Raw genomic sequence first — 27,053 nt, forward strand, 5'->3', positions numbered from 1 at the left:
TTTGAGTGTGTCCTTCTTTCACATCTGTGAGTTTACATGAGATATGTCTAATGTCACTTCCAGGATTTCATTTTATAAGTCAGATTCCATTTCCAGGATTCTGCGCTCTCGAGGGACCAGAACACCTAGACAGTCTCCGAACCCTTTCTTGAATGAGGGAATAGGAAGAAGAAGAAGAATTATTCGACAACGGAGAGGAGGAGGAGGAGGAGTAGGAAGAGATGGAGGAGGAGGAGGAAGTGGAGGAGTTTTTGGCGAAATGCAACGAGATGAAGGAGTGAGAGGCGCAGCGGCGACAGAGAAAAAACGACGAACAAGAGGAGAAGGAGGAAGGCGACGAGAGGGTGGAGAAAGAAAACGACTAACCGGGAGACGACGAGTGGCAGGAGATGAGGAAGACGAAGAGGAAGAGGAAGAAGGAAGAGGAGCTGGGGGCAGCGAGGGACCCAGGAAAGTCGTGGAAGGCCGGAGGAGGAGACTGAGGGGAAGGAAGTAAGATCATTATTAGTCTCGGTTATGTCACATTTTGTGGATCTCTCTCTCTCTCTCTCTCTCTCTCTCTCTCTCTCTCTCTCTCTCTCTCTCGATGTAATCGTCTATTCTTCTTTCTTGTGTCCTCGTTTATTTTCAGTTCGTCACCAAGATTAATGATCCTAGCTTGTTTATGTCTTTCTCGGCTTTTCTTTTATTTTATTTTGAACGTTGAGACCACGGTATCGATGCATCAATCAGTCTGGTTTCTTCGTAAGATCACAACAGCGTTATTTATCTTTCTTCTGGGTGCTTTCAGATTGTTCGCCCAATTTCATCAGTTTGGCCCCTGAATCATTGACGACTGGCCATGCCATGTTTTTATTTTATTTTTATTTTCCCGTTTCTCTCTCGATCATTCACGAGTGCATATTTGTTTGCCCGTTTTTCTCGTCCCTGACTTCCCCTCCGGAAACGTACCACTTAGACCAGCGTTCAAATTTCGATAATGATGTAGGTTTTTGGGGACTTGCAGCCGGAAGTTGAGAATGATTTATCGTTGGATTGGGAGAACGATATGTTTTCCCATCCCCTCGGCGCTGCTGTCGCTGGCGTCAGAGTGTGTGGCGGACGCACGACTTAATGCTTGGCGCCAAGCGGTCGGCTGGGGGCCCTTGGCTGAATGCCAACCGGGCCTGTGAGGTCTGGTAGCCTATTCTCGCGCTGCTGGAAGGCCGGACTGGACAGTTAAACCCCTCTGTGGGAATGCTGGCGGAGGAAACCCCATTCAAAGGCAGTTTTCATTATCGCTCTTATCGACACCAATGTCAGTGTTAGGGAGGTTGTAACCTGACGCCACCTACATAAATGAACTGGTTTCTTATGAAGTACTTAATGACAGGGGTTTTCAATGACCTTATGTAACCAACGCTTGCAACAGTTCAGTTTTATTGATTTCAAGAGTCAACAAAGTTTTGCCATTTGCTAAATACTGCAGAAGTAACTTAGGAATGGGTTTTAGATTTACTGAAATTTTGCATGTCACACAATTTATGTGTAGGCTATATATATGTATGTAGATGCGTGTGCTTGTGTGTGATACATATATATTTAGTCATTTATTTATTTGTTTATTCAACAGAACCGTTTTTATTCTTGGTTTTAGTATACGAGTATATTGCCTGCTTTATATCACTTCCGATTATTTAGAAGAAACTTTTTTTTTTTTCCGTTCTTGTTCGCCCACTCATTTTTTAGGTCACTGTGTAGCTGAGTTAAAGTACTGTATACCTGTTGCTTTATGTCGACAAATCTCTTGAGAAATGAAAGGAGTTCAGTCCTAACCTACATTTGCCTCTCTCTCTGTCTCTCTCTCTCTCTCTCTCTCTCTCTCTCTCTCTCCATAAATATTCCTAATTTATGATCAGCGGTTCGGCCAGACGATCTTCAAATTAGTCCTCCGAGGGGATTTTACTGAATGGCTGCGTAAGAATTTTTACGACTTGAGTTGCACGGCCATTCCATTGAGGAGTGAGAGATGTGTATTTCTGGTGATAGAAGTTCACTCTCGACGTGGTTCGGAAGTCACGTAAAGCCGTTGGTCCCGTTGCTGAATAACCATTGGTTCCATGCAACGTAAAAGCACCATACAAACAAAAACAAAAACTTGAGTTGCAGTCTTGTGGGAATGTCCTGAATGAGGAGAGAAATGAAGTTTGTGGAAAGGCCTACTTAACTACTGAACGAAACCTTGTGAAATGAAGAGTTCTGCGCAATTTGTCCAAAATATCATCGCTGGAACTTTGTGCACAGACACTATTGATGGTTTTTTTTTTTTTTTTTTTTTTTTTTTTTTAACAATACCGAAGGGCGTCACACTTATTTGCTATTCAGACATGCAGAGTGTGCATGCCCCGCCTGAGTGATAGTTTGAAGATGAGCTGCAGAATTTATGCGGCGTTGCTGCCTGATAGTATCAGATCCTCTTATTCATAATAAAACTAAGAGAAAAACTGTAAATAGATTAAGTACAAAGGTGCAAGGAAACTTGATAAATATGGGTGAAGTAAATACCTAATCATTTAAAGTCAAGAAATTCATGTAAAGATTGGTAGTCACTTCACTTCCCTTAATGTAAGAGTGAATAATTACAAGAATTACAGTCAATTCGGAATAACGGCTTAAAGCAGCAATGGCCCTGAAACGCAGCATAGAGAAAGGACAGACGAGTAAAATTAAAGCCACCGAAGAAATGATCAACAGCACATTCGCTCTCTGGCGCCGAGCACATCAAAACAATAATTTGCCGTTCACAATACATTTGACCTCAAAAATCTTAGATCTAATGGGTCATCAAGCCAACAGCAGCAGTAATCAATTTCAATAAGTCTGAAATCTCATGCGTTATCAGTATTACTTGCACTTTATAAGCATTCTGGCTTTTAAAAAAAAAAGTAGTTCATTTTTAGTTTTCTGTTAAATAAAACTATTGTGCCGGCTTTGTCTGTCCGTCCGTCCACCGCACTTTATTCTGTCCGCCCTCAGATCTTAAAAAAAAACTACTGAGGCTAGACGGCTGCAGATTGGCATGTTGATCAAACACCCTCCAATCATCAAACATACCAGTTTTCGAGCCTCAGTAGTTTCTATTTTATGTAAGGTTAAAGTTATCCATGATCGTGCGTTTGGCAACGCTTTCCAGAGGCATGGAACGCCCCCTCACTCTATCTGATCTTATGAGCGACTGAAGAGCACCGGTCAAAGCTGATGGCTTTTTACAGCATTATACGCTGTACAGAAATCTCGATTGTTCTTTCGGTCCATTTTTTACTTGTGTGCTTTGAGGTTGGTTAATATTTTCCCTTATTTGTAGATGTATCAAATCGGTGAACATATGTAGATGTGAACTTAGTCCTCTACGAGCACAGGACTCATCAGCATTGTGTTGAACTCCCTTGCATGCGTGGCGCCTCACGCAACTCTCAATAGTTCAAGAACTCTGTCGCTCCCTGGTCTGTTTTCCTCATACTCTCGTCCTATTTTCTCTCCACATGACTAAACATCCTTAGAACACCGAAATTCATCCTTTTCCTTGAATTTAACTCTTCATCACGTCCTGTTCGTTCCTCTGTATTCTCGCTCTTTCAGTACTATTTACTGTGCATCTAAAACCCTTAGCATTAGTAGCCACACTTTATGCCATAAAGTTGTGTTGGCTTACCAACCTTAGGACCCTGCTGCCCTCCGTGCTTCACCTACCATGTTATCTGCCGCATCGTGACTCTGACCATCATGCAGTATAAATAAGTGCTTCTAAATACCTATACAGTTCAACCATTTCCATTCTTCCACCATCCATACACCACTTTCCATACTCATCGCTGCTGTTATAAAAATTTTTCATGAACATCAGCCGCTACAGGCTTCGTCCTTAACCTTTTTTGTTGTTATCCATAAAAATAGCGATCAGGCGTAGATATATAACACACCATTATCTCAGACTACAGGGGATAACAATATTTGCTTTTGTTATATCATTTATAATATATTTATATATATATATACATTATATCATTATATTATTATAATATATATATATATATATATATACTATAATATTATATTAATATATATACACGTATATATATCCATTGTAATGAATCAGGTGTTAAATATGATAAAAAGGTCCATATATAAGCGTCTTTGGTTGAGAATCAGTGAAATCATGTCAAATCCTGTATCACTTTATAGACTCTATAAACTGTTTACAAAAAAAAAAAAAATGCCGTTATTGCGTTTACTGGAATAGACGAGAAAGAAAAAAAATTCCCACGTGCCACGTTTCCTCTTTTGGCGCACAATCACACGCACGGCGTTCGCTCAACTTGACAGGTTTTTAGCGATATTCGTGTCCGATTTGGTCAAGATGTAGAATTAGAATTTCCTTGTGCAATTCATCATTCTCTTTCTGTATAACCGAAATGTATGAATATGTTCACGGTTGCTTTATTAACTGCCTGTTTCCTGAAGTTATGTATTGTTTCTTTTAGGCGATAGTAACCTAACAAGCTGATGATTGATGTAGTGAAGCGATGTGATTTTATCTTATATATTATATTATATTATATTATATATATTATATATTATAATAGATTATATAATATATTATATATATATATAGATATATACTATAGATATATATATATTATCTATATATACATTTACATTTGTTCGTTGCCTTGTGTCAAATCTTCACAGTTCCCTATTTCATTCCAGGAGTGGAAATGCAGACAGCACCCATCACAGAAGTGCGGGTGCTGGATCCACCAGTAGTACGAGTAGTGGTAGTAGCATCAGCAGAGAAACCTCTGGAGGGCCCAGCAGTAGAAGAACCGGTAAAATGATCACCTCCACCCTTGTTGTGAGAGAAGTCAGCGAAGAGGACGCTGGTGTTTACAAGTGCGTGGCGAAGTCAGTAGCTGGCGAGGCAACGTCCCAAGCAAGAATACGGGTCGTACCGCGTAAGTTGGACTCTTAAACGACTCTTCTGCTTCATTCATGACATTTTTGTGCCCAGAATATGTTAGATAGCTTCTCAAGTAACGTTACTTTTCAGTGCTGCGAGATGATGTCATTTTTAGATTTTTTTTTTTCTTTTTCTTTACTCGATCTATCGTGAGTGTGTGGTTCACCAGCGTGCTGGTCTTCGTTTCACGTGTTTTTGATTTGTCGTTTTTCTCTCGAGAGTCGTTTCGTTGTGTTCCCTGCTGAGTCCCTTTTGAATGCGTCAGGTATTGATCAGATGCTTGCGATCATTTTTGCCAATCTAGGGCAGTTTGCTGTTTGCGTGGTTAAGCGCCTGTATGAATCACTTTTTATAATCACATGTCTCACAATTCCGTGATACTTGTGAATCAACTCCAGTATCATATTTCTCTTTCTTTTAAGAAACATTTTGTTGTTTGTACGTCACTGTGTGTGTGTGTGTGTGAAATAATGTATGGGGCAACATGTTGCTCCTGGAAACCCATTTTCTGTAGTGTGTACTTGATTAGTCCTATTGCCTTATCTAAGATTGTAATTTTTAACGCAACATGATTCGTATGTCAGAACTTGAATAGATTTCTTTGACCAGTTTTACCCTGTTTACCATTTAATTTCAAGACGTTTAGTTGACGATGTGTATGTTAAGTAGAACAAAGGATCTAATGACATACTTCAGTCCCTCTCTTGTAAGGGTCTTGAAAATTAATGTTTAAATGTATTGATGCAAGAATTAGCATCAAAGATTCACAAACGAAGCTTACGTAGACATTAGTTCAATTGTTTCTTTAAAACTAAACGTTAAGCTGTCTGCTATATAGACCTTGATCGAGTCGGACTGGAGAATGGAGGATAGTAAGGAATTCCGATCAACCATCACCAAACGAGTTCTTTCTCGAAAAAGCGATGAACAATTAGCTTTACTGCCACAGTGACATATATCCAGAATATCTCACTGCCATACTGACATGAGCAAAACATTTTACCGCCTCAGTCAGTTTAATAAAATTCCTCACTGCAACTGTGACATAAACAGAATGTCACTTTTGTAACTATGAGACATGAACAGAATGTCTCTTTGCAACTGAGACATGAACAGAATGTCTCTTTGCAACTGAGACATGAACAGAATATCTTTTTACAGCTGTGACATGAACTGAATGTCTCGTTGCAACCGAGGCATGAACAGAATATCTTTTTACAGCTGTGACATGAACAAAATGTCTCTTTGCAACTGAGACATGAACAGAATGTCTCTTTGCAACTGAGACATGAACAGAATATCTTTTTACAGCTGTGACATGAACTGAATGTCTCGTTACAACCGAGGCATGAACAGAATATCTTTTTACAGCTGTGACATGAACAAAATGTCTCTTTGCAACTGAGACATGAACAGAATGTCTCTTTGCAACTGAGGCCTGAACAGAATGTCTTTTTACAACTGTGACAGGAACAAAATGTCTCTCGGAAACTACCACACAGATTGCCTCTGAAACTATGATATGAACTGAATTTCTCCTTGCAACTAATGTGAACAGAATGTCTCCTTGCAGCTGTGACGTGAACAGAATGCTTCTTTAAAACTGTGACATGAACAGAATGTCTGCAGCTGAGACATGAAAAAATGTCTCTTTGTAATTAACACAAACAGGATGTCTCTGCAGCTGAGACATGAAAAGAACGTCTTTCTGCATCTATGAGTTAAAACAGAATGTTTCTTTGCAAGTGTGACATAAGCAGAATGTCTTTCTGCAACTGTGACAAGAGCAGAATGTTCCTCTGTGCTGTGACATGAACACAATGTCTCTCCCGCAACTGTGACATGAACAGAATGTCTCTCTGCAGTCCTGACGTGAGTACAATGTCTCTCTTCAACTGTGACATGAACAGACTGTCTCCGCATATGTGACATGAACGGAATATGTCTCTACAGTTCTGATATAAGTAGAGTTTCTTTTCAATGTCACTTGAACAGAATGTTTCTGCCTTTGTAACATGAACAGAATATTTCCGCCTATATGACATGAATAGAATGTCTCCGCCGATGTCACATGAACAGAATATGTCTGCAGTTCTGATATGAGTAGAATTTCTCTTCATTGTGACATGAACAGAATGTCTCTCTTCAACTGTGACATGAGCACAATGCCTATCCGCACCTTTGACAGGAACAACATGGGTCACTGTCAGTGACCTGAGGAAACCGTTTCTTTGTAACAACCCATTTTGAAGACATCTACGTACTGGATTGAAGTTTATTTCTGCGGACAGGCGAGGGAATTTATCAATGTCGAGAGGAATTTCTTCGTTAGCTGCTTGTGTTCATTCTTTCCATGAATGTTCTTTTTTCCAAGTCAACAATTAAAGCGCGGTTCATGGCTGTTGGGAAACTGCTGTTTAGCACTTGGGGGAGGTTCAGCCAAGTGGTATTCTTTGCTTTGCAGCAGTATTTGTCATATGACCTGATTCAGTTGTTAGCAATGAACAGGAAAGCCGAATTATTGTTGACGTTTTTATTCTGGTTTCGGTCAATTTTTGTCTGATTAGACTGCTCATCGAGGTGCAAACAGGATTTTTTTTGTATTAATTCCATTGGCATAAATTTCATTATTTAAAGAAAACTTTCAACTCCATTTCAAATGGAAGAAAGAAAGAACGTTCGCTGTTTTCCACCGGATATAGCGATAGAACAACAGCCTAGTAAGATTACTATACGGTTTTAAAAGGAATAAAAGACGAAAGAGATTATGAAAGAAATTTGAACATTTTTATATGGAGTTTGTCTCTTGCAATACAAAATACTTGGGTCTGAAGGATAGGCTGCTCCGTACGAATTTTCACCTGAAATAGAAATAAGTCTTTGTGTTGGCATACTATTTGAGAGATTGTCTGATAAGTCTGGTTTTCCAGATTTTCAAAGTTCGTTTAATTTATCAAAATTTTTAATATGAGGATAGCCAGATTATAGTTCAATATGTAAAATATAGTGACATTTCACCGTTGGTCACCTTTGCCTGATCCATGAATTTTAGTGGCTAGTTTGACAAATTAGTATACGTTTGAACCTGGAGGAAATGAGGTTATTGTAGTAGTTTGTTGTAAGACCTCAGCTCTTGCAAGAGGTATCTCCTTAATCAGGCTGAAAGTTGAAGTACAATTTGGTGCTTAATGCAATAGATTCAGAGACTAACTGCAGTTTTGCAATACCAGCTAGGGGTCAGTGCATTTTATATTCCGAGTCTTTTTCTCTTTGTCGAGTTCACCTGTGACTTTCAGTTTATTATGTTGAATGAGTGGCTTCCTTTTTATGGTAGCTGCCTGTTTGGTGAAAGTTGGGCCAATGGGCTGGTTTGGCTTCCACTGCAGAAAACGGCCAAATTGGAAACAATTTTATAACGTTCTTGGAAACAAGTTTGTTTCATTTCTAATTTCAGATTACTTTTATTTAATATTACAACTCTCTCTCTCTCTCTCCTCTTCATCTCTCTCCTCATCCTTCCTCTCCTCTCTCCTCTTCTCTCCGGGTTCTCGTTTAATTATTCAACCTCCTCCTTCTCTCTCTCCTTCCTTCTCTCCTCTCTCTTCCTTCTTCTTCTCTCTCTTCTCTCTTCTCTCTCTCTCTCTCTCTCTCTCTCTCTCTCTCTCTCTCTGTCGTCTTCGTCGTTGTAATATATGGTGAAGAATCAGAATGGGCAGATGTAACAAGCGGAGTTCCTCAGGGTTCTGCCCGTGGCCCTCTCTTGTTTTTTTATTTACATTAATGACATTGATGTAGGCCTAACTAACAGGATAGCCAAATTTGCAGATGACACCAATCTAGGTGTAAATGCAGCAGACCCAGGTACAGTGGAAAGTTTAGGAAATGATCTAATGAAAATAGGAGAGTGGTAAAAAAATGGCAAATGCCTTTTAACTTGGATACATGTAAAGTGTTACAAATAGGAACAAACAACTCTTATGCCAGCTACAAGCTGCTTGGGAATGACATAAACAGTGTAGAACAAGAGGAGGACCTTGGAGTCCTACTTACCAAGGACTTTAAATCCTCAAAAAAAGTGCATAAAACTGAAAAGAAGGCGCAGAAACTAGTGGGATACATAAGGAGGCAGTTCAAATACAGAAACAAGGAGACGGTAATGCAGCTCTACACTTCAATAGTTAGACCTCATCTTAAATATGCAGTATAGTTTTGGTCACCAACACTAAGAAAGGACATAAATAGATTAAAAAGGGTACAAGCAAGAGCCACAAAGTTAATTCCATCCATCAGGCAAATAGATTACCAAAGACGACTGAAGAGCCTGAACATGTATAGCTTAGAAATATGACGATTACGAGGAAAACTAATAGAAACATTTTAAATACTGAAAGGCATAACAAAAGTAGACAGTAACCTATTTACGAAATAATGGATGGAAACTAGAACTGAAGAAATACAACACATCCCTTTGTGAGAATTTCTTTACATACAAGAAGTTGTAAACAACAACAGTGTGAAAGAGTTTAAAAGAAAGCTAGACAAAATCATTAGGACACTGTGAATGAACAGTAAAACCTGCTCCGTGAAATAACTGAGCGCATGATGTCTCCTCGGATGGACTAACAAGTCTTTGAAACGTCCTAACCCTTTTTACCCCTTGTAACTTGTAACCTTTCCTGTATTTATTTCAAATACCTTCTGCCATGCTGAAAAGGTTATGCGTTAGCTACTTCTTTCATTCCTTTATCGTCTTTGGAACCTCCATTGACTACTTACCTTCTGTCCTCATTCCTTTTCTCGAGGAACTTTCGATATAACCTTCATTGTACTTATATGGAGACTGGAACCGACTGAAAAACAAATAACTTGAGTTCTGGTAAAGGTCTGGTTTGAGGTGGACGTAGAGGAATATAATACTTAGTGTGGAGTAGAATCGTGGACAGTGTTCTTTATTTTACAGTCCTTTTAGTTTTCTAGAAAAGAAAACCATCGAGATTACTTTTCCTGTCCGTCATCAAATTTTAAAAACTGCTGAGGCTAGAGGGATGCAAATTGGTATGTTGATCATCCACCCTCCAATCAACAAACAGACCAAATAGCAGCCATCTAGCCTCTATTTTATTTAAGGTTAAGGCTAGCCATGCATCCTAGGTGCAACCCGCCGACACATCTTCACTTGACCGCACCTGGGAAGCAACTGAGCACTCCCCAGTCATTGTTGAGAGTTTCATACTGAAGCACATCGGGAGGTTTACACAGAAATCTCGTTTTCTTTGTTTCTCTTTTTTGTTTTGTAAATGTTCTCAGATGAAGAAGTGTCCGTGGTATGATGACTACAATTGAGCGTTTGATTTTTCTATTGTAATTCGCTCTTCCCGCTTATTTACTTTTTACTTTTTGTAGTATTCCATCGTAATATATATTTCCGAACGGAAGAGGGAACGAACTTTGAATTTGTCGCCTTTTGTTTAGAAATTGTTCAGGATTTCTGTTCATATATAAGGTATTTTCAAAGTTTAGTAACAACAAATATAGCTTTGTGTGTATGTGTGTGCTGGTGTGTAGGCTACCTTCTTTTTTTTATACTAGACTGTAATATAGTAGGTGAGTGAAGTATAAGTGTGTATATAATATATGTACATATATATACTGTATATATATGTATCTATTTATGTATGTATATATGATATTTTTACTTATGCAAGCGGGAAATTTTCATATCCACAAATATGAAGCCACAAATATCGTTTAACATCGAATTCACGTGGTTTGATATTTGCTTGAGAGCATGTTTATTTATCAGTATCTGCATATTAGTATTGACAGACAAACAAATATAAACCTGCTGTCGAAAATGAACGATTAGTATACATGTGTTTTGAAAATTAATACCAGATTTTAATTTTCGATCAAGACTACGTAGAATGGGGTCAAAGCTCGTTCTACACTCTTTTCATATTAATAAAAGAAAGAAAAGAGAAGTTCAAAAACACTTATAAGGATAAACTTGTTAGTACGTATGAAGTTTACATGGAAAACAAAATCTGCAGTGAACATATCAATGAATGTAAATGTGTAAATATGTAGTATATTGGCTTTGGCCCTTTAATGACTTCTATTGTTGATGTTTTGAACCCCTCATTCTGATAACGAGGAATCCCTTTACTTTCATACCGTGATGGCCTCACATCTCCCATCTCCAGCCATATTCCCATCATGTAAGTGCAAGTGTACCTGGAGTTGGTTTTAATCCTGCTACCGCTGCTGCTGCTGCGCTGTTGCTGCTGTTAATGTTGCTATTGCTGCTACGCTGCTACTGCTGTGATTGCTGCTGTTGCTGTTCATGTCGCTGCTGTTTCCTAAGGACGCTTCTGCCTCAGCTTTCTTTGCCTCATTTCGAGAGAGCGAGTCTTGATGCAGTTCTCTTGTGATCTGGTGTCACTGCAGTGCAATGAAACGGACACATGACAACCACAGTTGCAAGCTTATGTCTCGCCTCTCTTTTTACACGAGAGAGTTTGGATGAATCCTTCAGTGTGGCTGAATGTGCGTTGCTAACTCCTTAAGGTGACTGTCAGCATTCTCTCTCTCTCTCTCTCTTCTCTCTCTCTCTCTCTCTCTCTCTCTCTCTCCTTTGCGCGTGTACAATTATTCATGAATGTGCGTAAGTTGTTTAGTGAAATAAGATAACCGTAACCTACTTAACATTATACATTAGGTTTGTATGAATGTAGTGTGTTTGTTAGGAATTATTTCAGAAGTTTATGGGTGTGATATCCATTATTTTATCTACAGAATGGATATGACACTGAATAATATGAGCTATGAAAAGATTTGACACGATGGTTTATTGTTTACAAACTTACCAGTGAAAAGGCATATGAAATGTTTCTACTGGAAGAGTGTGAACATTGAAATACCGATGTGCTGCTTTTAGAGTGAAAGATTTTTAAATCTCGTTTAATGCACTTCGCTGAGTATGTCGAAGAAAGTAGAAATAAAAGAAATAAGTGCTAATTATTGGAAAATTGCAGTGTCATTGATTAGCTTTGTATGCGTACAGTGTAACATGCGACATATAATATGCATGGATGTATGCGAGTGCTTGGAAAACCGAGGAAAAGCAGCATGCAAGTCGAGAAGACCGAAGAAACGAATAGGAAACTTGTTGACGTGTTAGAACCCAAGAAGAGAAACGATTAAGACTGGTTGACGTGTTAGAAGCCGAAAACGAAGAACGAATAGAAATGGAAATTGAGGTTTAGAGACCGAAAGAAACGAACAGGAAACTTGTTATGTGTTAGAAAAGGAAAAAAACGATAGGGAAACTTGACGTGTTAGAAAGACTAAGAAACGAATAGGAAAGATGTTGTCAAGACGAAGAAACGAATAGAACTGTTCTGTTAGACGAAGAAACAAACCAGAAACTGGTTGAAGTGAGAGCGAAGAAACGAATAGGAAACTTGTTTAACGTGTTAGAAGAGAAGAAACGAATAGAAACTGTTAGTGTTAGAAGACCGAAGAAACGAATAGGAAACTTGTTAAACGTGAGAAAAATAAGAAACTGGAAAATTTGAATTAGGAAGTTTTGTTAAAACAAATGTTAGAAGACCGAAGAAACGAATGGAAACTTGTTATTGTGTAGGGAAAGAACTAAAAGAAAGACTACGAAGAAACGATAGGAAACTTGTGACGTTTTGTAGAAGACCGAAGAAACGAATAGGAAAACTTGTAAACCAGTTAGAAGACCAGAAACGAATAGGAAACTTGTTTGACGTGTGTTAGAAGGACTGTAGAAAATGAATAGAAATAAACTTGTTGACGTGTTAGAAGACGAAGAAACGAATAGGAAAAACTTACTGACCATGTTAGAAGACCGAAGAACGAATAGGAAACTTGTTGACGTGTTAGAAGATGAAGAAAACGAATTAAAAGGAAAAACTTGTTGACGTGTTAGAAGACCGAAGGAAAACGAATTAAAAGGAAACTTGTTGACGTTTGTTAGGAAAGACCGAAGAAAGAATAGGAAACCTTACCAAACGAATAGGGAAAACTTGTTGAGTGTTAGAAGACCGAAGAAACGAATCAGGAAACTTGTTGACGTGTTTAGAAGACCGAAAGAAAAGGGAAAATAGGTTAAACTTGGTTGCGTGTAGAAAGAAACCGAAGAATTAAAAACGAATAGGAAACTTGTTGACGTGTTTCAAACAAAGTCCGAAGAAACGAATTTTAGAAACTTTCTTGACGTGTTTAGAAGACCGAAGAAACCGCATTAGAAACAAACTTGTTACGTGAAGACGAAAGAAACGAATAGGAAACTTGTTGACGTATCAGAAGTCCCGAAGCAAAACGAATAGGAAAACTTGTTGACGTGTCAAAAGTCCGAAGAAACGAATAGGAAACTTATTGACGTGTTAGAAGACCGAAGAAACGAATAGGAAACTTGTTGACGTGAAGACCGAAGAAACGAATAGGAAACTTGTTGACGTGTCAGAAGTCTGAAGAAACGAATAGGAAACTTGTTGATGTGTTAGAAGACCGAAGAAACGAATAGGAAACTTATTGACGTGTTAGAAGACCGAAGAAACGAATAGGAAACTTGTTGACGTGTTAGAAGACCGAAGAAACGAATAGGAAACTTGTTGACGTGTTAGAAGACCGAAGAAACGAATAGGAAACTTGTTGACGTGTTAGAAGACCGAAGAAACGAATGGGAAACTTGTTGACGTGTTAGAAGACAGAAGAAACGAAATAGGAACTTGTTTGACGTGTTAGAGACCGAGGAAGCGAATAGGAAAACTTGTTGATGTGTTGAAAGACGCGAAGAACGAATAGGAAACTTGTTGACGTATTTAGAGAAACGGAAGGAGAAACGAATAGGTTAAACTTGTTGACGTGTTAGAAGACCGAAAGAAACGAATAGGAAACTTGTTGACGTGTTAGAACAAACCGAAGAACGAATAGAAACTTGTTGATGTGTTAGAAGACGAAGAAAGAAATAGTGGAAACTTGTTGATGTGTTAGAAGACGAAAGAAACGAAAATAGGAAACTTGTTGATGTGTTAGAAGACGGAAGAAACGAATAGGAAACTTGTTGATGTGTTAGAAGACCGAAGAAACGAATAGGAAACTCATTGATGTGATAGAAGACCGAAGAAACAAAAGGATACATGTTGACGTGTTAGAAGACCGAAGAAACAAAAGGATACTTGTTGACGTGTTAGAAGACCGAAGAAACGAATAGGAAACTTGTTGATGTGTTAGAAGACCGAAGAAACGAATAGGAAACTTGTTGACGTGTTAAAAGACTGAAGAAACGAATAGGAAACTTGTTGACGCGTTAGAAGACTAAAGAGACGAATAGGAAACTTGTTGACGTGTTAGAAGACGCGAATGAAACGATAGGAACTTGTTGAAGTATTAGAAGACGCGAAAACGAATAGGAAACTTGTTGACGTATTAGAAGACTGAAGAACGAATAGGAAACTTGGTACGTGTTAGAGACCGAAAAAACGAATAGGAAACTTGTTTGACGTGTTAGAAGGACCGAAAGAAACGAATAGAAAACTTGTTGATGTGTTAGAAGGACGGAAAAACGAAATAGGAAAACTTTGTTGATGTGTTAGAAGACGAAGAAAACGAATGGGGAAACTGTTGACGTGTTTAAAGACGGAAGAAACGAATTGGAAACTTGTTGACATGTTAGAAGACGGAAGAAACGAAGGGAAACTTTGTTGACGTGTTAGAAAGACGAAGAAACGTAGGAACTTATTGACGCCATGCCTAGAAGACGAAGAAACGAATAGAAAACTTGTTGATGTGTTAGAAGACGGAAGAAACAAATAGGAAACTTGTTGATGTGTTAGAAGACGGAAGAAACGAATGGGAAACTTGTTGACGTGTTAGAAGACCGAAGAAACGAATAGGAAACTTGTTGATGTGTTAGAAGACCGAAGAAACGAATAGAAAACTTGTTGATGTGTTAGAAGACGGAAGAAACGAATAGGAAACTTGTTGACGTGTTAGAAGACCGAAGAAACGAATGGGAAACTTGTTGACGTGTAGAAGACCGAAGAAGAAGAAAACGAAAGGCAAAAAACTGTTGTTGAAATGTGTTAGAAGACCGAAGAAACGAATAGGAAACCTTGTTGACGTGTTAGAAGATGAAGAAACGGAATAAGCGGAAACCTTTTTTGAGTGAGAAGAACCGAAGAACGAATAGGAAACTTGTGGAAACGTGTTTAGAAGATTCGAAGAAACGAAAAGGGAAACTTGTGACGCGTGTTAGAAGGGACCGAAGAAAACCGAATGGGAAACTGTTGGAAGTGAGGCTTAGAAGACCGAAGAAAGAAGAAACGAATTAGGAAAAACTTTTTCGACCGTGTTTAGAAGACCGAAGAAAGAAAACGAATAGGAAACTTGTTGGAAAACGTGTTAGAAGACCGAAAAAAACGAATTAGGGAAACTTGTTGATGTGTTTAGAAGACCGAAGAAGAAAACGAATAGCGAAACTTGTTGGAAAAACGTATTAGAAGACCGAAAGAAACGAATTTAGGGAAATTGTTGACATGTTTAGAAGACCGAAGAAACGATAGCGAAAAAAAAAAAAAACCTTGTTGAACGTGTTAGAAGGAAACGAAATTGCAGCGAATTAGGAAACTTTGTGACATGTTAGAAGACCGAAGAAACGAATAGGGAAACTTGTTGAGCGTTAGCAAACCGAAGAAACCGAATAGAAGGAAAACGTGTTGAGTAATTAGAAGGGACCGACGGAAACAGAATCAGGAAAAAATTGTTGAAGTATTAGAAGACCGAAGAAACGAATAGGAAACTTGTTGGTTGACATATTAGAAGGACCGAAGAAAAAAACGAATAGGAAAACCTTGTTGACGTATTAGAAGGGAAGACCGAAGAAAACGAACTAGGAAAACTTGTTGATCGTATTAGAAGACCGAAGAAGAAAGATTAGGAAACTTGTTGACCATGTTAGAAGAACGGAAGAAAACGAATAGGAAACCTTGTTGAAATGGTTAGAAGGACCGAAGAAACGAATTAGGAAACTTGTTGACGTGTTAGAAGACCGAAGAAAGCGAAATAGGAAACTTGTTGACCATGTTAGTTAAGACCGAAAGAAAACGGAATAAAGGAAACTTGTTGACGTGTTAAGAAGGAAAACCGAAAAAAAACCCAAAAAAAAAAAAAAAAACGAATTTTAGGAAAAGTTGTTGTGTGTTAGAAGACCGGAAGAAAACGAATAGGGAAACTTGTTGATGTGTTAGAAGACCCGGAAGAAACGAATAGGGGAAAAACTTTGTTGATGTGTTAGAAGACGGAAGAAAACGCAAGGAAACTTGTTGATGTGTTAGAAGGAAACGGAAAAACGAATAGGGAAAACTTGTTTTGATGCTGATAGGAAGACAGAAGAAACAAAAAGGATACTTGTTGACGTGTTAAGAAGACCAGAAGCAAAACGAATAGGAAAAACGTTGGTTGACGTGTGAGAAGGCCGAAGAAAGAAAACGAATAGGAAAACTTGTTGACGCTGTTAGACGGAAACCGAAGAAAACGACAATAGGAAACTTGTTGATTGTATTAGAAGACCGAAGAAAGAAAGAATAGGAAACTTGTTGACGTATTAGAAGGAGCCGAAGAAAAACGAATAGGAAAAACTTGTTGACGTATTAGAAAGGACCAAAGAAAGAAAACGAATAGGAAACTTGTTTGACGTTACTTAGAAGGAACGGAAAGCAAACGAATAGGAAACTTGTTGACGTATTAGAACGACCGAAGAAACGGAATAGGGAAACTTGTTGACATGTTAGAAGACGTTTTGGAAAAACGAAACGAATAGGAAACTTTGTTTTTGACGTGTTAGAAGGACCGAACGAAATGAATAAAGGAAAACTTGTTTGAACGTGTTAGAAGACCGAAGAAAGCGGAAATAGGAAAACTTGTTGACCCATGTTAGAAGACCGAAGAAAACGAATAGGAAACGTTGTTGACGTGTTTAGAAGACCGAAGAAACGAATAGGAAACTTGTTGATGTGTTAGAAGACGGAAGAAACGAATAAGGAAACTTGTTGATGTGTTAGAAAGACGGAAAGAAACGAATAGGAAAAACTTGTTGATGTGTTTAGAAGTACCGAAGAAAACGAATAGGAAAACTTGTTGATGTGTTAGAAGACGGCAATGAAAAACCGAATAGCGGAAAACTTGTTTATGATGGTTAGAAGACGGAAGAACAAAACGAATAGGAAACTCTTGTTGATGTGATAGAAGGACAGAAGAAACAAAAGGATTACTTGGTTGACGTTGTTAGAAGATCCGAAGAGAAAACGTGAATTAGGAAAACTTGTTGACGTGTTAGAAGGCCCGAAGAAACGAATTAGGAAACTTGGTTGACGTGTTAGAAGGGACCGAAGAAGAAACGAATAGGAAAAACTTTGGTTGATGTGTTAGAAGACGGAAGAAACGGAATAGGAAACTGTTGTTGATGTGTTAGAAGAACGGAAGAAACGAATAGGAAACCATTGTTGATGTGATAGAAGACAAGACAGAAGAAACAAAAAGGATAACTTGGTGGACGTGGTTAGAAGAACCGGAAGAAACCGAAATAGGAAACTTGTTGACGTGTTAGAAGGACCAGAAGAAACGAATAGGAAACTTGTTGACGGTTAGTTAGAAGGGACCGAAGAAACGAATAGGAAACCTTGTTGATGTGTTAACGAAGACGCGGAAGAAACGAATAGGAAACTTGGAACTTGATGAGTTTAGGAAGACGGGAAGAACAAACGAATAGGAACTTGTTGATGTGATAGGAAGACAGAAGAAACAAAAGGGGATAACTTGTTGACGTGATTAAGAAGACCGAAAAGAAACGAATGGAAGGAAAACTTGTTGATGTGGTTAGGAAGACAGAAGAAACGAATAGGAAACTTGTTTATTGTTGTTTTATTGTTAGAAGAACGGACGGAAACAAAAAATAGGGAACAAACTTGTTGGATGTGTTAGAAGACGGAATTGGAAGAAACGAATAGCGGAAAACTTGCATTGGATGTGCTAGAAGACGGAAGAAACGAATAAAGGAAACTTGTGAACTTGTGATAGAAGACAGAAGAAACAAAGGATAAAACGTGTTGAAACGTGTTAGAAGAACCGGGGAAGAAACGAATTAGGAAACCTTGTTTACGGTTAGAAGACCGAAGAAACGAATAGGAAACTTGTTGACGTGTTAAGACCGAAGAAAGAAGAAAACGAATAGGAAACTTGTTGATGTGTTAGAAAGACGGAAGAAAGAATAGGAAAATTGTTGAGTGTTAGAAGACGGAAGAAACGAATAGGAAACTTGTTGAGTGATAGAAGGACGAAGAAACGGAATAGGGATTACTTGTTGATGTGTTAGAAGACGGAAGAAAGAAAGGAAACGATTCAAGGAAAAACAAAACTTGTTGATGTGTTAGAAGACGGAAGAAACGAATAGGAAACTTGTTGATGTGTTAGAAGACGGAAGAAACGAATAGGAAACTTGTTGATGTGTTAGAAGACGGAAGAAACGAATACACTTGTTTGATGGTTGTTAAGAAGAGGACCGAAACGGAATAGGAAACTTGTTTATGTGTTAGAAGACGGAAGAAAAAAGAAAGAAACTTGTTGATGTGAGTAGGAAGAAAGGAAGGAAACAGGATAAACTTGGTTGACGTGTTAGAAGACGAAGAAACGAATAGGAAACTTGTTGATGTGTTAGAAGACCGAAGACGGAATGGAAACTTGTTGAATGGGTAGGACGGAAGGAAAGCGCAAATAGGAAACTTGTTGATGTGTTAGAAGACGGAAGAAACGAATAGGAAACTTGTTGATGTGATAGAAGACAGAAGAAACAAAAGGATACTTGTTGACGTGTTAGAAGACCGAAGAAACGAATAGGAAACTTGTTGATGTGTTAGAAGACAGAAGAAACGAATAGGAAACTTGTTGATGTGTTAGAAGACGGAAGAAACAAATAGGAAACTTGTTGATGTGTTAGAAGACGGAAGAAACGAATAGGAAACTTGTTGATGTGTTAGAAGACGGAAGAAACGAATAGGAAACTTGTTGATGTGTTAGAAGACGGAAGAAACGAATAGGAAACTTGTTGATGTGATAGAAGACAGAAGAAACAAAAGGATACTTGTTGACGTGTTAGAAGACCGAAGAAACGAATAGGAAACTTGTTGATGTGATAGAAGACAGAAGAAACAAAAGGATACTTGTTGATGTGTTAGAAGACGGAAGAAACGAATAGGAAACTTGTGATGTGTTAGAAGACGGAAGGAAAACGAATTAAGAAAGGAAAAACTTGTTGACGTGAGTAGAAGACAGAAGAAACAAAAGGATACTTGGTTGACGTGTTAGAAAGAAGGAAGAATACGAATAGGAAACTTGAAACGACGTGTTAGAAGACCGAAAGAAACGAATCAGGAAACTTGTGGACGTAGTTAGAAGACTGAAGAACGAATAGGAAACTTGTGACGTGTTAGAAAAGACTGAAGAAACGAATAGGAAACTTGTTGACGTGTTAGAAGACTAAAGAGACGAATAGGAAACTTGTTGACGTGTTAGAAGACCGAAGAAACGAATAGGAAACTTGTTGACGTATTAGAAGACTGAAGAACGAATAGGAAACTTGTTGACGTGTTAGAAGACCGAAAAACGAATAGGAAACTTCTTGACTGTATTAGAAGACTGAAGAACGAATAGGAAAACTTGTTGACGTGTTAGAAGGCCGACCGAAGGAAAGAAACGAATAGGAAACTTGTTGACGTGTTAGAAGACCGAAGAAACGAATAGGAAACTTGTTGACGTGTTAGAAGACCGAAGAAACGAATAGGAAACTTGTTGACGTGTTAGAAGACCGAAGAAACGAATAGGAAACTTATTGACGTGTTAGAAGACCGAAGAAACGAATAGGAAACTTGTTGATGTGTTAGAAGACGGAAGAAACAAATAGGAAACTTGTTGATGTGTTAGAAGACAGAAGATACAAAAGGAAACTTGTTGACGTGTTAGAAGACTGAAGAAACGAATAGGAAACTTGTTGACGTGTTAGAAGACCGAAGAAACGAATAGGAAACTTATTGATGTGTTAGAAGACAGAAGATACAAAAGGAAACTTGTTGACGTGTTAGAAGACTGAAGAAACGAATAGGAAACTTGTTGACGTGTTAGAAGACCGAAGAAACGAATAGGAAACTTGTTGACGTGTTAGAAGACTGAAGAAACGAATAGGAAACTTGTTGACGTGTTAGAAGACTAAAGAAACGAATAGGACACTTGTTGTAGTGTCAGAAGACCGAAGAAACGGATAGGAAACTTGTTGACGTATTAAAAGACCGAAAAACGAATAGGAAACTTGTTGACGTATTAGAAGACTGAAGAAACGAATAGGAAACTTGTTGACGTGTTAGAAGACCGAAGAAACGAATAGGAAACTTGTTGACGTGTTAGAAGACCGAAGAAACGAATAGGAAACTTGTTGATGTGTTAGAAGACTGAAAAAACGAATAGAAAACTTCTTAACGTGTAACCCTGTGCTTTTCCGATGAAGCTGTTATGATGTTCATTACTGAAAAGAACGTTCCGACTTTTGAGTCGATTGCTTAGACAGTGACAGATTAAGGTTTTGGTGTGCACGAGGCAAGTTTATAAATAAAAAGGATTGGTTAATTAGCAGGCGTAGCGAATGCTGAGGATTCCTTAAGAATATTGTTATATTAAATGCAAGGTGGTGTGAATGTAGTTCTGCCAGTTTTCTTGGTGACTCATACGTTATTCTTCCGTAGAAAATTCCACTGACGAAAAAATTATTTAAGATTAATCCTTTTTAATACCATTTATTCATTTTGCAATTAATTCTCTTTCTCTTTTATTGCTTCGTCAATTTCCACCTGCGCAATTTCCAAACATTATGAGCTTCAACTGGCATTCCTTGTTTCGATTTAAATATGAGATTTTTTTATTCAGTTTACAAAGGAAAACATTCCTTTGTCTTAAAATATTTCGCTGGTGAATACAAAGTATTTCAGCGGCAAAATACAAATTCCACACCGTAGTAATCATTGAATATTGCCAAAGGGGAAATGAATATCTTCCGTTTTTAATTTTTATTTATGAATCAAAGCAAGGAATCAGGTATTAAGAATGTGTCTGAATGTGTCTCAACTTGAAACTTTTTTTACACAATCCTTACAAGCAGCCGTAGCAACATTGCAAACTCGGGGGTCTGGCGCAGCTATGTACTTCCATCCACTTGAAATCATCCATTTTCAAACTGACTCATTAGTTGATTATTTTCCATTGCCTAAACATATTATACTCTAATGACTTTCACCCTGTTGTGGACACCATGTATTTGTGGGAACTCACAGGCTGTGAGATTTAGATGCAAATGGTTAAAATAGGGTTTGACTTGGCTTTGCTGGTGAAAAGCTTCGTTGTATGTTTCCCAGTATTTGATTTGATTGTTCTGCTGACTGCAGGTCTTGTTATTGTCTGTGCACAGTCACTCTTGCATTTGATTTACCCTTCCTCCTTGAAACTTGTTTCAGTGTATGTCAATTCATATACATTCCTGACTCTGATATTCCCTTTTTTTTTTAAGCTTAAAACTCGCTTCTCAGTTTACAAAACTTGTTTTTATTTCTTGTGAGGACTTTTCAAACTTACGTGATATAGATATTCCTGGTAAATATGATAAATCACGTATTCAGGTATCATTTTCCTTCTGAAACTATCACTTCTTATATTTGTCACTTCACTGACCATTCAGTTACGGATGCCAACATCTGTACTGATTGCTCATGTTCTGTCAGTTTTATAAATTGCGCCTAATCAAGTAACGAAGCAGAATTAAATTATGCATTCCTTATATTAAAGACTAACTGGGTGTTGAGGTGTTGTTTTAGAATATAACCAATTATCTCTAGGTTTCAAATGAATAATGTCATTTGTTTATCTTGAGGGTTCCTCACGTACTGCTCACTGCAGTATGCAATACATATAAGTTTAACGAAAGAAACAGCACAATTATTTATTAGTTATTATATGTAGGGGATTGAGGAAAAAAGTGTGTAGTGATTCTGACCTTTTTGTAGCTTTAATCAAAAGTAGATATTGAGCTGTAAATGGTCAAGAAATTATATGTACCCGGGGTCTGGTCCTCTTTACCTATTTGACAAAAAAAGATGAATTTGTAAATGAACGTGCTTTATTACCCATTATGGCTAGAAGCTGCTTTGATGCGTTGCTGGCGTTTTGCTTCAGCAGTTAATTTCCATTGAAACCCTGATGGCTTCTTGGTGTAATACAAGTGCTAAAGCTGAACAGTTCTATTTGCCAAGAGGGTTGTAGTGCGTGGTCTCCATCACACAAGTTATCAAAGAATAACAGGCTTCGCAAACAAGTTCGCTTCTGGATCAGATGATGAATTAAAAGATGTCATAGTTCCATATGGTAAGCCTTGAGGTCATTTTCTTCCTCGGTCTTTCATTCAAAATCTATTTGGTATGAATATCCGTATTTGCTCATGTATCTTGATCTTAAGTTAACGACAATATAGAAGATTAATTTTGATTTGCACAATGAGATATATCAACAAGCTGTAATAATGTAAAAATTAGAGAATACAGAAGATTAATTTTGATTTGAACTGTGAGATATATCAACAAGCTGTAATAATGTAAAAATTAGAGAATACAGAAGATTAATTTTGATTTGAACTGTGAGATATATCAACAAGATGTAATAATGTGTGGCCATACAGAGATTATTTGTCAGTTTATGTAAATGTGTCTGCGATGAAACGTGGAATTGGGAAACGACGGAATCCTGTTTCCTTAAAAAAAAAAATAAACAAGAAAGCTAATTCGAATCGATTGGGGTGACTCATAGCTTGAAAGATGTACCGAACGCAAATTGTCGGCACGAAAATTAAAAACATTCTTACAAAGGCTTTAGCAGCCGCTCGAGGTATTGGCGGATCAGTTAGAATTACGATGAACGTCATCAGCTACGGTTAGCCATTGTCAGGAAAATTGGAGTTCTCATCCTTTTTCTTTCTCGCTAACCTTCCTCATCAATACTATATCATACATCATTGCTAAGCCTTGTGTCAAGGTTCCGCAGGCTTCTTTCTTCATTGTATTCTAATTGTGCCACATATGTGTAATATTTCGTACTATCACTGTGGTTGTGTTGATATTGGATGTACTTATAGAGGGTTCCCTGGAAGAACGATAATGCAGATTTGAGGGAAAATTAAATGTACCAGTACCCTGTGATCTTAAGCATCACAACTTTTCCTTCTTCCTTTTATTTTGAATCTGATTGTGCCCCTGGCAGGATGATGCTTTGAGATTCGTCATGTCAATTGGCCATTGCTTTAAAAGTACCTTCTTATGATATTTGAGTGCCTCGATCTGAAGGCATGCAGTCAGGGCTAAGTAACACTGGTGATGTGAAAATCTCAGAAAGAACGAGATGATTTCTTTGTTGTACAGGACGGGTTGAAGATGAGAAGGATTTCATTTGCCTATGTCGTACGATTCTTTGATTTCATAAAAAAAAAAGTTATAGATTGATTTTAAAAAACTTTAATGGATTTGATCATGAATTGTGAGTATGTTTTTTGAGCTTGGCGCAGATTCGTTATGAAGAGACAGGCCGCTGTAATCAACAATAAGACAGTGAACCCACAGAAAGTAGTATTGCATCAACGAACTCAGGACGGTGACATTCATGAATAACTGGAGCTCAAAAGTTAGACTTGACGTGAATTTTGGAAAGTGACAGCCATGGTTCTCTCAGCAAAGTGCATTATTAGGCATAACAATGGCCTTCTTCATCTCCTTGAGGTAATTGGAGGGATTCAGGTCGCCATTTTAGATGACGACTGGTTTGGGTGATTTATTAGTATCTGTGGTCATGCACGCAGATAACCTTTTCATTTTGTCAGGCTGTCCTCATGAGTCATGATCTTAAGTTAGATGGATTTTGGCATCTATAGGCCAAGAGAATAATGGAAAATTATCTTTCACTTGACATGAGTTAGCAATAAAACAGATCTGTGACTCTATTGACGCCAGTGGGTAAACATATTGACACAGCAGCCAGAGGAGGATTCCACCTTAACTAGTAACCGAACTTGGATTTGCCGGACTAATGACAGGGAGCTTTCAGATGAAGTTTACAGGATACATTCTTTTGCATGGGTAGATTACGGCATATTCCCTCCGTTACAACTGAGTAATAAGAATAGGACTGCCAATGGACAGTGGTTTTTGAACGGCAAATTACTCAAGCTCGTTCAAACTCCTTGCATCAAGACCAGTTCTTGATATTAACTCCTTAAGTACATTCCCTCGACTTATTGATTATGTTCGGACCGGGGCACTTCACGCAGGCCTGCAGTGGAACAACCCAAATTTTAAAGAATAATTATTTTTCAGTTACCCCAGGTGAAATGTTTTCACTTGTCCTGAGTACCTTTATTGCAATCACTCTTCGGCAACATTTACTTATCGTTAATGACGACATTTTATAATCATGACTGGTCTTCAGCTGCATTGGCTGATAATTTTACTGCATACTGAAGTTTACCTCTTACTAAACATCCTGTTAGTCTACGATGTCTTTCATGATAGATAGATGCCATTACAATTTTGAGTGATTTTGTTTGACAAGCGAATATAGCAATTTCACCTTTTCCTAAGCAAGGTGCTTGCTTCTTGTAAACGAATGGCAGTTTAATCATTAAAAGAACGTAAATGCTTATGTTTTGCTAATCGAAATCCTTATTTCACGTCTTACTATGTCTGCTACGGACAAAATGTTAGGCAAATTATTTCAGGTTAAGCTAGGTCATTTGAGAAAATGTTGAGGATTTTTGGGATCATGTCAAGGTTAGAGAACCCACTATTTTTCAAGACAATATTGTACCACTTTGATTTATAGATATACATACATATATCTTCTATATATCTATATATAATATATATAATATTTTTAATTTATATATATATATATGTATATGTCAAATGAAAGTGGTTATAATATGTCTTGAAAAATAGTGGGTTCGCTAATCTTGAAAAGATCCGATTTTATTTACTGTTAAACAACATAAAATTGATCTGAACTACCAGATCTACAAGTAATTTATATTTATGTCAAGCGAAGTTTACTTAGAAGTGCAGTCATCGTTTCATTGACCTAGCATACCATATAATATGTTTATATATATATATATATATATATATATATATATATATATATATATATATATATATGTATGTATTTATATATATATGTATGTATATATATATATATATATATATATATATATATATATATATATATATATACACTATGCATGTCAATGAGATAAGATCTTGTTGACATAAATGAGAAATAATTTATTTCAATCTTTAAATTCTGTTACGAAAATATGATGCTGTTTTAACAGTGTCTTAAAAATAAGAGAATATAATATTTTTGGATTTCTCAGATCACGAAATGAAGAACATATCATTTTATTTCTAGCACCGATAGAGACCAGGCCTTTGGTGGAACTATGACATTATTTAATGGCTTATTAGCAATAAAAAAAACATGGGCATGTGGGGACTTAAAAGTTTATTTTGTAAGGCAGACGTGAATTCAGAATGTGTTGAGATTTTATGAGGACTAAGCAAAGCTATAAAACATAAAAATTATTTTTATATCGGACAAATAGAACAATTAGGTAGCATATTAAGGTCACTGATCATAAGTACCATGAGTATTTTTTGTCTGACGTGTCCATTGAGTCTAAAAACTCCTTCCTTGGTTTGTTTCCACAGCAATAGATCCACATCCTTTCGTGGACAAGTGCCCGATTGCTGGCTACTGCCTAAACGGAGGGACCTGCATGATGTTCAAAATAGTTGGTGAATTAGTATGTCAGTAAGTATGACTTATAGTGTTACTCACATCACTTCGTCCTATTGTTGATATAAAATCCTGCTGACTTCCCTTTCGCTCAAATTAGCATCGTATTGAACCCTTTCAAGCGTCTCCATACAAGAATGAGTTGGAACATTGTTTTGAATTTACCGTAATATTTACATAGAGTAGTAAAATTTGACTTGTGTTTGAATTTGAATCATGCAAAGTTGTTATGAGCTATACTCTTTGGATTATATGGCATAGGTTCCATTTTAAGGAACGAGGTTATATCGTAAACATTGCTTATGGTTTTTCATGTCGCACTAATGATGGTTAGCATTAGATTTCATGTTAAATGCACAAAATTCAAGTAAATTTATTATTATTATTATTATTATTATTGTTATTATTATTATTATTATTATTATTATTATTATTATTATTATTATTATTATTATTATTATTATTATTATTATTATTATTTTGCTGTTAACGTTGATATCTGGTTACCTTACCTTCGTGGTAATGTCTCAAACTAAAGTATATTATAAAGACTTGAGGACATAAATGTACCCTGAATAAATTAAAACAGAAACAGTTGCGTTGTATCCGTTTGAAAATTTCTTAGTAAAACATGCTGTTCTTTACTAGGAAAGACAAAATTAGACTTACTTAAATCTTATTTACAGAAGAGTAACAGCCTTCAATGCTTAAAAATTCAAGACTGTATTTGAACTTTATTTTTCATAAATATGTCGTTCTTTTTATATTATATACTCAATTTAAATTTTAATATTTTGTTTAGAAGTGACTGATACTATGTTAATCCTTAACAGGTGTGCTGAAGGCTTCAAGGGTCAGAGGTGTCAAGAAAAAGAGGTGTATCCTACATTCCGTAAGTGTTTTCATTCCTAATAGCTGTAGAGCATTTGGCAGATCATGTTAAGGGCCGCCCCTTGTGTCTCCTACTTCCCAGATCCTTTTATTCTTGTCTTTTAACGATCAGATTCCTCTCTCTTTGACCATTTCGAAATGTCTTCACAGAACACTTTACATCGTGAGAGCCCGTTGCTCCTGTTCGTGTTGATTTCGTACCATCTCG

The 27,053-nt window shown here is 37.3% G+C and overlaps 1 protein-coding gene across 2 annotated transcripts in view; it reads left to right on the forward strand.

The window, feature by feature from the left end:
* LOC135211230 (uncharacterized) overlaps positions 1-27,053 on the forward strand; it is a 301,164-nt gene that overhangs the window by 264,089 nt on the left and 10,022 nt on the right. For both annotated transcript variants that reach the window (XM_064244489.1, XM_064244488.1), the window contains exons 3-6: positions 97-492; positions 4,747-4,991; positions 25,867-25,969; positions 26,788-26,846. In XM_064244489.1, the coding sequence (XP_064100559.1) occupies positions 97-492; positions 4,747-4,991; positions 25,867-25,969; positions 26,788-26,846 (803 nt within the window). The remainder of the gene's footprint in view (positions 1-96; positions 493-4,746; positions 4,992-25,866; positions 25,970-26,787; positions 26,847-27,053) is intronic.

Source organism: Macrobrachium nipponense, chromosome 4 (assembly GCF_015104395.2).
Source record: "Macrobrachium nipponense isolate FS-2020 chromosome 4, ASM1510439v2, whole genome shotgun sequence".
NCBI classification, from domain to species: domain Eukaryota; kingdom Metazoa; phylum Arthropoda; class Malacostraca; order Decapoda; family Palaemonidae; genus Macrobrachium; species Macrobrachium nipponense.